At 40.9% G+C, this 13,660-nt stretch overlaps 1 protein-coding gene across 1 annotated transcript in view; it reads right to left on the reverse strand.

Moving 5' to 3' along the window:
• Nucleotides 1-13,660, reverse strand: part of LOC147018938 (uncharacterized) — a 193,418-nt gene that overhangs the window by 60,426 nt on the left and 119,332 nt on the right. The window contains exon 4 of the mRNA XM_085899075.1: nt 6,397-6,515. Coding sequence (XP_085755201.1) covers nt 6,397-6,515 — 119 coding nt within the window. The remainder of the gene's footprint in view (nt 1-6,396; nt 6,516-13,660) is intronic.

Here is a 13,660-nt window from a genome sequence, read left to right on the forward strand (position 1 = left end):
GATGCCAGACTATGTGGAATACTCGAGATTTGTCCAAATAGACGGTCCTTCCCTCTTAATTGAGATGGAGGGCATCCATCAATTGCTGAGAGGGGCAGCAACATGTCCAGAGTTGAGAGACGGATGGAATCCCAAGTGATCAGGTTGTTTGAACAGGAAAGACATCAGCAGCAATGATGGATTCCAAGACTGCTTGTAATTGGAAGTAAGCTTACTGGCTTGTAGCTGATGGGACCTGTTTCTCTACCATTCTTGCAAATGGAAGTGACATTTGCTAAGACTTCAAGGCTGATGGAAGGTGGCCAAAGAAGGACAGAATGAATACAGCAGAAAAAGGAGGAAGTAAGAACGGCAAAGCAGGATTTGAGAACATGGGTACTGGTGCCATCTTGGCCCGTTTTGGAAGCAAGGTCAAGGCTAGATAGAATTTTTTTACATTGGGCGAGAAGGATACAATTTGCAGTAAACATTGGGTACAATGGGGGGATAAGATGGGGACTGATTGGGATGGGTTGGGTACATGAGATTTTGGAAGCAAACACAGAGTTTACACATTCTGCCTCATCTTGAGCAGTCCACAGTAATGCAATTTGACGTGAAGGAGGGAGAATTTCAATGAGGAAATGTAAACTGCCACACGTACGTGATACCTGTGGCAATACAAGAAGCCAAAGGGTTGATTGGAAAGGCAGTCAGGAAATAGTTTTGCAAATTACACTCCTGAGTTTTTTTGTGTGCCTCACCCAATGGGTGAACAGCACGTTGTGCAATGCATCCGCCCGCAGACAGATCTCTGAATTGTTAAAACTAGTTACGTGAAATAAATAATAATAGTTGTCATGAATGATAGTCTTATGTTAACTTAAACCTTTAATATATAAATAGTGCTGAATAAATTATAACATGATGACAAAAGTGATTATTGTTTTTTTATTATGTCTTCCATCATGTTCAATGGAAGTCAAATGGATTTTCATAGTTGAAAATACTTTGCTAAATATAAAAACATATCACAGAGTTCCCTTTAGTACATTGTATGTACGAGAGTTTGATCAAGCATGAGGGAGCACTGAACAGGTTAGTCTGTTTTGCATTCCTATCTGAGCTGGGAACCTCATGCACACACAAGGAACTTCCATGCAGGAGGGGGCCATTCGGCCCATCATGATCAAGCCTGTACCATCCTGCAAATATCCATGGACCCTTCCATCCCCATTGCTTCTCGGAACCTATTTCAATTCTGGTTTAAACCCATCCACTGTCTCTGCTGCCACTACCTTTCCAGTGAGACAATTCCATGCATTAACTATTTGCTGAGTGACATACCCCAGGCTTTACTCTCCTCTTTTTTTATTTACAAGCTGCAGCCCCAAGTCCTATCACTGTCAATTCTGCAAAAAAAAAAAACTCTTCTGCATTTATTCCGTCCATACCCTTCATTGCCTTAAACATCTCTGTCAGATCCCCTTGTAACAGCCTCCTTTCTAATGTATGAAGTTCCCTCTCCTGAAACTGCTCCAAAGAGCTTTGTCTAGCTAGGCACAGAATCGATCTGGTAGCCCTATGGTGTATCCTCTCCATGGTAGCAATGCCCTTCCTCAGATGTGAAGACCAAAACTGAAGACAACATTCCAGATGAGGCCCCACTAAACTAACTCCCTGTACAGCGTTAACACTACGGGCCAAATTTACGAAAGGCGTTTAGCAAGCTTCTTTCTAACGCATGGCGAACCCTGAAAAGCAGACAAAAACATCGTTATATATACACAGCTAATCACAAGTCCAATTACTGTAGCAATTTACGAAGGAGATAAGCAGCTGATTAGTTGCACGCATCAAATTAGCCTGTGAAACACCACACATATGTCCAACATTCAATTTAAATGATACACTCGCATAGAATCACAGCACCACAGAAATTTGTTGGAAGGATTCAGAGCATTGCTCCTCGTCGTAGGTTGATCCAGGTCATCTTGCACTAGATTCAGCAGTGAATGACATGATTCCTTCGAGAGTCTGTAACTCCGGCCAAATTTGACATTGTCATACTTCTCCAGAGGATTGCATCTATCCTGGAAGATTCTCAATGCAATTCAGTGAACTGTCCTTTCCTCTTCTGCCTCCTCTTGAGCTCATTCAAGCAAATATCCCATGTAAACTACCAATTATAAACCATGCAATGTTTGCTTCAAGGCATTAAACACACTCTTAAACATGCCCTTGCCCACTTGTAAAAGTTCCTTTGGTATTTAAATACTTGTGATTAGGTTTTTATCCGCATGAGATAATCACTCTTTGGTGATTGGTGACTAACTTTGAATGTGTGATCATCACGCGATTTGCGATTCTACATGTGTCTAACTCTAAAACCCTTTCGTAAATTCGGCCCAACATCTTTAGATTTATAATTTATCTGGCGTTTATCACGATGGTAGGAACCGAGGTTGAAATCCCATATACTACAAAATATGGATTTAACCATTGTCTACTCTATTCACAACAATCGGTTTGCTCCTTCCTGCTGGTATCAAAATGGACCAAATACTCATTTATGTCATACTAAAATACACAATTTGGTGTCTGTCTGTCTGTCTGACCACGATAAATTTGGTCGTTACTTATCCATTCTCAACCAAACTTGACAGGAGGACTTAGGGTCATATGATGGAGGTTGTAGCGACTGCAGAAAATTTCCTCCCCCCACCCCACTCCCCAAGGGGGTTTTCCACCTTGGGCAAAATCCATGTTAAGGTGTATAAATAGCTAATTATGGCGTTTTCCCAAGGCTGCTTGTCATAATAAAAGTAATAACAACAAGAATAACAGCATAATATGAATGTTATTACAAAACAATATTAATACGAATAATAAATACCCCCCCCCCCCAAGGGGTTTTTCCTCCTTGGACAAATGGTGTGTTAACGTGTATAAATAGCTTATCATGGTGTTTCATGGGGCACCCCCACTGGAAGTAGAAAATATTATAAACCAACAAACACGTATGATTACATTTTTTACACAATCGCTGCTGCTGTTGAACACAACACTGAAAGGGAGGAGTCCTGACGTTCTTGAGGCATTGTATGCTTATCACGTCCTCCACAGACTAACGGACCTGAGCCTAGATCTACTGTAATCTATATACCCAGAAAAGGATAATAACATGACCCTTCCCCCTATGGGAGCGGGTGCACTAGTTGGTAAAAATTGTAATAAAAATCATTGCAGGTAAAAACCATTATATACCATGAACTTTTAAATCCTATTGGATCAATGTCACCTGTCATCTTCACATTAAAATAAGTTTTGATAACTGTATTATTATTATTATTATTATTATTATTATTATTATTATTATTATTTTCCCAAGAACTTCTAAATTGAAAAGATTGACTTTTAAAAACAACAAAATGCCTGTGAGCTTAAGAAATGAAGCGGCCAAATTGCACATTATATGTAGTTTTCGTTCATAATTATCTTTGCGGATTATCTGACTGGTTGGTGCTAATCACCAAGCATCGTAAAATAGCACAATCAATATCTCTCTCTCTCCTTTAGAACACGTCTAACATCTGCCACATTGAAATTAACTGACCCTGGCTGTATTCCACAATTCCTTGCAGTGAATGTGACATCAATAGGTCTGAGGGCCATTGGGGGAGTGTTTGTATTCGTAGTCTAGTGTTCCGCATGAAGGCAGGTCCAGTACTGCAGAAGCAGTTTCTTGGCAAATGTTATACAGGGTGATTTGCCGTTGCCTTCCCAACAGTAGTTAGTGCACAAATTTGGAATTTTTAGCCAGGGTGCGGGCGACAGCTCACCTGCTCTTCGCGAAGGACACCGTTGGATCTTTAAAGTCCATCAAAGAATGCCGGAAGATGTAGACGGGTTTCCCAGTTTAACGTCTACCCGAGAGATGGCACACACATTGATGAGTCACCCTGGTTGTGAAACACCGGGATGACAGTTTATGGCTGCGCCAATGGAGGAGCAGCAACTGCATTTTTGGAACAACCTCTTATTGTGAATATAAAAATATAACATAATTTGATGACAGCTATCTTAACTCATTGGAAATGTTTATAGAAAGAAAAATGTTTTTTTTTTCAATCTGCAAGCAAGATGAAGAACATGCAGGTGACAGATGTTTGGTTTAAAATGCAAAACCCTTGAGCTGTTGAACTAAAACATTTGTCTACATCTTTGTTCCAACAACGTCCTTATATGGCATGTTTCATCTCTTAACTCTCCTCTGATTGCTGTTTCCTCCAGCCTTTCAAGTGTGTGTGTGTGTGTGTGTGTGTGTGTGTGTGTGTGTGTGTGTGTGTGTGTGTGTGTGTGTGTGTGTGTGTGTGTGTGTGTGTGTGTGTGTGTGTGTGTGTGTGTGTGTGTGTGTGTGTGTGTGTGTGTGTGTATCCAGTTATACATTGTGTAATTCAACTTATCCTCATCTCTCAAATTATTTTCTGTCCTGTGATTCCCATCAACCTACAAGCAGCCTGTGACCCTATTCAGTATGCTTTAGCACTTCCATGGGCCTCGACTGCTGTATTCAAAAGAATGTGACCTGTGTACTAATTGGTGCAAAGTTGCTTGCCTGTCCACAACGAGCACCATATGTGCTGGCATGCAAATGCACTGCAAGTGCTCTGAACGGGTCCAGCAAATGTGCAATGTAGGGTGGGGAGGGGGGTAGAGCAGAGAGATGTGGGTGAGAGAAGAGGTGATGGGGTGATGGGTGAGTGCCACATGGGCACTATGGTAGCATCTTGGTTCTACTATCATATGCTATCTTTTTTAGGCTTTCCTTTCTCACTTTTCCCTTCTCTCTTCCTTTCCAAGTTAGCTTTGTTGAGTCATCAGGTTTGCAGCCATATTTGACAGCTGTGAGTTCCATCAGACATTTTATAATATTTTACAAGGCTATTATAACTCGCAGTGCATAAAATTTGTGGAGGATTTTTCACATTTCTGCTTGACTTATTTTTCTGGAAACAAGAGAGAAAGGAAAGAACCCTTTGTTTTTCCTGCATGAGATTAATGAACATTGGAGCATAGTGTATTATGGTATCATTGCATAGTGTATGGCCATGCATGGTGTCCCTTATGTTTTGATGTTGTCCCTTCCTTATGTCATAATTCCTTATTATCTCTCTCAGACTACCTCGAACACCACATCTCTCGCAGTGGGCTTGTGTTACTCAGGCTAGGCTATAGCTGCTCACCACCCTGCAGGCACTCCTCATATGCTAATGGACACTGCAGGCGCTTTGTCACAGTCTCAATGCCTGAAGCATGGCATTGAGCTCGTCTGAATGGCCTGGGGGGGCTGGGAAACCAATTCAAATCTATCTCTGTTCAGCCCAAGTTTGGAAAGCAGAGGCAGCCAGCAGGTTGCAGAAGCCATTAGCCTGAAATGAGAACTGAGGCCTTGTCTCAGGGCATTTCCTCATCTATGCATTTGCATCCTATTATGGATATGAGACAAGGAAAGAAAACAAACTTGTCTCTTAGTCTGCTATCTTTTTTGTCTGTCTATTGTGTGCTTATTTGTTTGAGTTTTTCTGTTTTTCTTTTTACTGGTGGTTTCAGAACAGAATGGAATCCATTGGGTTTCCCAAACACATGGCAGAAACTGTTGATTGGGAAGATAAAAAGGGCATGAAATCATCAGGCTACCATATGGCCCGTTAAAATGAGGAATTTTGTTTTCAGTTATAGGCCCTGGCTCATTAAAACGGAGGCTAACTGTGGGTGTTGTGTATCTTTCTTTTTTCTGCATTGATTAAAAGCTCATGGAGGAGCTTGTATATAAATTACATGCAGGACAAAGCCATAAGTCGACATCAATGTATCTTAACATGAAATGCAAGCACATCAGTAGACAATGGACAAATGCATATGTTATATGAATCTGGGTTCCATATATCACGAAACTTGTGAAGGTCCTTATATGGCATGAACGACGAAACTAACAGCTCGGAGTTCCACAGATTCACCAGGGGTGAGGGGTGAGAATGCCATTATAGTCCAGGCCAACTCAACTATTCTGTTGCAGTCAAGTTTTATGAACAGGGAAAGTGGTTAGAAAGGGGAAAGAACAGAAGGCAGGAAATAGAGAATCACATCCCCCAACATTTCTATGATAAGAAAGAAGAAGTTCTTGTGCTTTAGCTTCCAGTGAGGACATGACAGTGTATCTGATAATTTTGGAAGCCACTTCCTCCATGGGCACATTCAGCAGCAGCTTATAATTGTTTTATTTGAATGCAGCATTCCGCTGCTCGTTACATCACTTCTCAGAGTGTGGCTGGGTGCCATGTATGCAGTACCCTCCTGTAGGTAATTAGAGTAGCTATTTGTAATTTGGCCAGGGTGTTGGTTGCAATCACCTACTCTTTGTGAAAACACCATGGGAATCCTTCACGTGCACCAGCAACCAACACGCTGGCAGTCGGCTCCCCAACTTCGTGTCCCATCTGACGGAGGGCGCAATCATCGATGCAACGCCATGCCTGAAAAACATTAGGGTAATAGCTTACAGTCAGGTCAAGAATATATTGGAGACTAGACAGCTTCAAGGTGGGTGCACAACCTGTGAGCTATTCTGCCAATCCAGCAGCAGCTTATAATAGAGATTTCTACTCCATCACTACAGATGAAGGTCTCACACACCAACAGAAGCTGCCCTGGATGCCAGTTTCGAAAAGCAGTGTGCTCAACATAGGGTATGGGTAGTGGTGTGGTCAACAAGTTCGAAAGACTGGATCTCTTTCAGTGGTTCATTTATCAAAGTAAATCATACAATAACTCGAAGTGTCTGTTTGTGGGTTTGTTTGTTTGACTTCTATCAATGACTGGACGGAATGAGATAAAACTGATGGTTGTACTCGTGGTGTGTAAATCATGAATGAGGTTTGATACAATCATGATCAGTGGCTGAAGAGATGTTGAAATTTTCTGAGAACTTTAACACATTTTGGAGGAGAGAAGCTCACTTGTTCATTGCAGCAGCATGTGCAATGCCTTCAGAAGGTATTCACACCCCTTGACTTTTTCACATTTTGTTGCGTTACAGCCTGAATTTAAGATGGATTTCATAATAATAATAATAATGACAAAGTGACCTTCTTTGGGACAAAAGTGAGCTCATAATGACAAAGTGAAAACGTGTTTTTTGAATTTTTTACAAATTAATTAAAAATGAAAATCTGGAATATCTTGCATCAATAAGCATTCAACGCCCTGGGTCAATACTTTGTAGAAGCGCCTTTGGCAGGAATTACAGCTTCAAATATTCTTGGGTATGTCTATATCGGCTTTGCACATCTGGATTTTGGGATTTTCTCCCATTCTTCCTTGAAGATTTGCTCAAGCTCTATCAAGTTGGATAGGGAGTGTCGGTGAACAGCAATCTTCAAGTCTTTCCACAGATTCTCAATGGGATTCAAGTCTGGGCTTTAGCTGGGCCACTCAAAGATTTTCATGTTCTTGTTCTGAATCCAGTGTTGCTTTGGCTTTGTACTTGGGGTGTTCGTTCTGTTGGAACATAAAACTTCTCCACAGTCTTCGGTCTTTTGCACTCTGAAGCAGGTTCTCCTCAAGGATTCACCTGTATTTGGCTCCATTCATTGTTCCCTCTATTCTTACAAGTCTCCCAGTCCCTGCCGCTGAAAAGCATCCCGATAGCAAGATGCTGCCACCACCATGCTTCATGGTACGGATGGTGTTCAATGGGTGATGAGCTGTGTTTGGTTTCCGCCAGATGTAGTGCTTTGCATTCATGCTAAAGAGTTCAATTTTTGTCTCATCAGACCACAGAATCTTTTGCATCATGCTCTCAGTCTTTCACATGCTTTTTGGCAAACTCCAGGCATGTTGTCATATGCCTTTTTCTCAGGAGTGGCTTCCGTTTGGCCACTCTCCCATAAAGCCGAGATTTGTGAAGTGCTGCAGAGTCTGTTGTCCTTCTGGCAGGTTCTCCAATCTCAGCCAAGGAACTCTGTAGTTCTGTCAGCGTGGATATTGGGTTCTTGGTCACCTCCCTGACCAAGGTCCTTCTTGCCCGGTTGCTCAGTTTGGTTGGATGGCCAGCTCAAGGAAGTGTCTGGGTAGTTCCATATTATTTCCATTTCCTAATGATTGAGCTCAATGTGCTCTTGGGAACTTTCAATATTCCAGAAATGGTTTTATACCCTTCCCCAGGTCTGTGCCTCCTCACACTTCTATCTCGGAGTTCTACAGACAGTTCCTTGGACTTCATGGTGGAGTTTTTGCTCTGACCTGCACTGTCAACTGTAGGACATCATATAGAAAGGTGTGTTTCTTTCAAAATCATGTTAAACAAATTGAATTGGCCACAGGTGGACTCCAATCAAGTTGTAGAGACATCTCAAGGATGATCAAAGGAAAATGGATGCACCTGAGCTCAATTTGGAGTGGCATCACAAAGGGGTTGAATACTTATTGATACCAGACATTTCAGCTTTTAATTTTTAATTAATTTGTAAAAAGTTCTCAAAACATGTTTTCACTTTGTCATTGTGGAGTATTTGTGTAGATCGATGACAAAAATTTAACTTTACTACATGTTTAATTCAGGCTGTAACACAACAAAATGTGAAAGAGTTGAGGCATGTGAATACTTTCTAAAAACACTGTGCAATGGATAAGAAGGAATGATTGTGAACCTGAGACTTTGTCAAATATTAATTTCAGAGACTCTGCCTTGGTGCAAACTGTGTTCATCATGACTCCATCCTTCATGATGTAAGATACAAATGAGCAGCAATTTCAGAGAGACTTGAACAGTTGCTATTACCTCTTGGAGCATGGAGAGGGACCTGAAAGATCTCATCTTTGGGAATGAAGAGTATTTCTTTAGGAGTTCTACACACTTTCAATTTCTGAAGCTGAAGTAGTGGTTGACCATTTTTTGGGAGAGACCACATAAACCCTACAATTTTGCCGTAAGCTGCTAAAATCGTTGGCCACTTGGCAGCTCTTGAAAGACTGCCAATGAGAAGAACACCTATTGCAGGAGGATCCAAAAACAGCAGGAAAGGAAGGCTCATTTAATGGGAAGTTAACCATGATCAGGTTCAGTTATGAATGTGATCTATTAAGAGAGATTAGTCAGAAAGCAAACCAATTGAAGTAGGCCTGCAGTCTCAGAAAATTACCTTTGCTGAAATACCATGGCCAATGATTATAAAGCCAGTTCCTATCCAACATGTGTGGTAGCACTTAAATCCCCTTCCAATTAGAAAAAGAGAACTCGAGTGATAGAAACTCCATGTTGACTGAAAGAGTTTTGTAGATCGAGGTTTAGATAGGATAGTAGAAACTCCATGTTGACTGAAAGAGTTTTGTAGATCGAGGTTTAGATAGGATAGTAGAAACTCCATGTTGACTGAAAGGGTTTTGTAGATCGAGGTTTAAATAGGATAGTAGAAACTCCATGTTGACTGAAAGAGTTTTGTAGATCGAGTCACCACAGCTAGGAAAGTAACAAGGCCCATAATAGTGTGATGTTAGTATTATTGATATCACTTTATTCCCAATGACGTTTATAGTGCAAAAAATATTTTGTCTAATATTTGAGTCACTGCAAGAGTGAGGTTTACAATCAAAGAAAATGGGTTAAAGTTGAAAATTTGGTGTTATCATTGGTTAAAAGTACAGGTTTGGTTTAGAATTAATATGAAGGTAAATGTTTGTTTAGGGTTGTGTTTTTTCAGTGTGTGTGTGTGTGTGTGTGTGTGTGTGTGTGTGTGTGTGTGTGTGTGTGTGTGTGTGTGTGTGTGTGTGTGTGTGTGTGTGTGTGTGTGTGTGTGTGTGTGTGTGTGTGTGTGTGTGTGTGTGTTTTCTTTTTTTTTACCCCCTCCATTTGTATTCCAGTTCTTTCATAAACCTTGAACTCTGTCGACTTGGGGAAAGTGTAAAGACCACTCTTTATGTTAATGTGTTGTGCAACATGAGTCAGGCTAACAATTACACTTTATGTAAGGTGTTAGTGTATGGGTTCAGTTTATTGAAAATAAAGACGCTCATTGATGAGTGCTAGATTTAGTGTCGGATTATGTTTGTGTTGTTGTTGACATTAGATTAGGGTTAGTGGTGGTTTATTTGGAGGGAAATTAGGTTACCTGTTATTGTGTTAGATTAGACTATGTGTTATTGTTAGAGATGGTTTACTAAAGTGTGCCACTTGCTATACAGATTATAATTGTGTTATGATTTGGTTTAAGGGCTGCTTAAGAGGGAATGCAGCTGCAGCGACAAGCCCACTGGTTCCTCATTGATGAAATTGTGGTACAGAGAAGGCGTTTGGAGTCACGTGGTGCAGTCCTGCGGGTCCGCTGGCATTCCTTTCCATGTTTACATTCCCAACACGCTCTCTAAGCCCCAGGTTCCGGCGCCCCCGGCCCCTCCACTCAGCTCACACTGATGAGCGATGACTGCTCCAGGCGATGCTGGAGCAAACCCAAACCCCGCTTGGTGGGTGTGTCATGCTCCGAATAGCTCTTGTCACCTCCTTACGAACCCCCATCTCTCCTGTCTCCCCTCCCACCAACCTACCATACCATCTCCATCACCCAGTACTTTGTTAGATGAACTCGTGTGTCTTGCAGCACACTCTACCCTTTCCTGACAAAGTGAGGACACACACACACACACACACACACACACACACACACACACACACACACACACACACACACACACACACACACACACACACACACACACACACACACACACACACACACACACTTTTGGCATAGAACCATGGTAACTCATGCTTTCTAGACGTGTACAATAGTAGGGATCAGTATATATGGAAGTTCAATCTTTCCTCACAAATACTCTTCCAAATGGTTGTCTGAAGCTGGAAGCTCATCTCGGTTTTCTGTTGTGTTTCGATTAGAAAAGCATTCAGTAAATTATTCATTCATTTTGTGATGGAGGACACCGAGGAAAGCATCATCAGCATTTTCTCCCAGTATTCCCATTGAATGAAATATTACCATAATAAAGTCCCATCATCAAAATGCAGCGGTCAGCATACGTTTCTCCATTGATGAATCATTAAACAATTTCACTTCTGCCATTCTTTCTAATTAATCGATTAAGAAAATGTATATTTGATCAGGATTCAATTAAAACTAGAACGGGCACTCATAGAGCGCATACCTTCGCCGCCACTACTTTTTTGTTCTTGGTATGAGTGTGGGGAACTGGTTTCATATGAATGGTCTTATGACACAAACCACATATCTATAATGTCATGACCCCCCCCCCCGACTTTCGGGGGCTACGGACTAAACAACAATCAACTCACGTCGTTTTGGCGAGTCTTCACTCGCAAGCTCGGTGAATACAACGTTTCAACAAGAGAAGGTAATCTCGTTTGATGCTGGTTTCATGCAAATCGAATAAGAATTGACTGAGTTATGCCGAAAACCGCATATTTTTCAAGGGCGTGACCCCCCCCCCGACATTTTACCCCAACTGGTGACATGTGTTATGACGTCATTGTGTCACAAGATTGGGCATTAAATTCTGAACATTTTGGTGCTGGGTTCATGTAAAGCGGACAAGAATTGACCGCGTTGACAAAAACCGCATATTTTTCAAGGTCATGACCCCCCTGACCTTTGACCCCTAACCGGTAACAAGAGTATGGGCGTCATTGTGTCATATTGCATATCACAAGATGAGGCGTTGCATTCTGAACATTTTGGCGTTAGTTGCATGCAAATTGAATAAAAATTGACCGTGTTATCGTAAAAAGACGATTTTGACCTTTTCGTGACCTTGACCTTGACCTTTGACCCGAACGATCCCAAAATCTAATCGAATGCTTCCTGGCTAATAACCAATCATCCCACCAAATTTCATGCAATTCGGTTTAATACTTCTAAGTTATACGAATCACAAGATTACAAATAAATAAATAAATAAATAAATACACGCCGACCAAAACATAACCTTTCGCAGAATGCGAAGGTAATAAATTCAACTGAGGTGCACAATTGGTGAGGTATCCTTGTAAGTTAGGTCAATAATTTCGAATTTGGCTGGGGAGCCAGCACAACATTTGTCTGCTTTTAAATCAGTAACTATTTATAAAGTAAAGGTTTGTAAATGTATAATTATCTACATTATACATCTTTGAAAATACAAACAGAAAAATGCGATGCATGAGGACAGGGGATGAAATGGGACATCGCCTTTCTAGCAGGTATTATTTGCCATTCATAATATGTACCAACCAATGGCACTTAATCAGTTAGTGTCTAGTCACACATTTAAACTTCATCAGCACTTAATCAGTCACAGTGTCTAGTCACACGTTTAAACTTATCAGCACTTAATCAGTCACAGAGTTTAGTCACACGTTTAAACTTCATCAGCACTTAATCAGTGACAGAGTCTACTGACACATTTAAACTTCATCAGCACTTAATTAGTCACAGAGTCTACTCACACATTTAAACTTCATCAGCACTAAATCAGTCACAGAGTTTAGTCACACATTTAAACTTCATCAGCACTTCAGTCACAGAGTCTACTCTCACATTTAAACTTCATCAGCACTTAATCAGTCACAGAGTCGACTCAGAGATTTAAACTTCATCAGCACCTAATTAGTCACAGAGTCTACTCACACATTTAAACTTCATCACTTAATCAGTCACAGAGTCTCGCCATATGTTTAAACTTCATCACTTAATCACTCACAGAGTATAGTGACATGTTTAAACTTCATCAGCACTTAATCAGTCACAGAGTCAAGCCACAGGTTTTCAACTTCATCAGCACCTAATCAGTCACAGAGTCTACTCACACATTTAAACTTCATCACTTAATCACTCACAGAGTCTAGTGACATGTTTAAACTTCATCAGCACTTAATCAGTTACAGAGTCAAGCCACAGGTTGTAAACTTCATCAGCACCTTATCAGTCACAGAGTCTACTCACACATTTAAACTTCATCAGTTAATCAGTCACAGTCTAGTCACATGTTTAAACTTCATCACTTAATCAGTCACAAAGTCAAGTGACATTTAAACTTCATCACTTAATCAGTCACAGAGTCCAGTCACACGTTTAAATTTCAGCAGTTAATCAGTCACATGTTTGGATGTCTATGATGGTGGATTTAATTAAGCCAAATAAATAGGAAGCTAAATGGACATATATGTCAGATCCAAATAAATATGAGTTGTCTCAGAAGGAACTTTAATGCAGGAGGCCATTAGGCCCATCAAGCCTGTGCAATGGTTGCCAACCTATGGTTGTTTTTCTGTGCTTTATTATTTTTAAATGCTCAGCAGCAAGCAAGGAAGGAGCACATACCATTTTAAGTCTTTGGTATGACTTGGCCAGGGTCAGGTTCAAACTGCTGACATTCCAGAATCAGAGCAGATGCTCTCACCATATTGTCATGGAGACATAATAACAAAAATGTATTTTTTAGACAAAGTAGAGGCTCATGGAAGAGTAAAGTGACAGAGGATAGAAGTAAGTGTACAACACAGTGGTGCAGTAGGACAAAGCGTGGATGCAACAAGGAGAGGAATGAACATGAGGAGAAAGAAGAAGGAAGGAAACCTTGGAAACTACAAGAATATAGTCACGGGTTTGGCCGG

This window comes from Eptatretus burgeri, chromosome 10 (genome assembly GCF_056783735.1).
Source record: "Eptatretus burgeri isolate ZD-2024b chromosome 10, Ebu_testis_v1, whole genome shotgun sequence".
Lineage (NCBI taxonomy): Eukaryota > Metazoa > Chordata > Myxini > Myxiniformes > Myxinidae > Eptatretus > Eptatretus burgeri.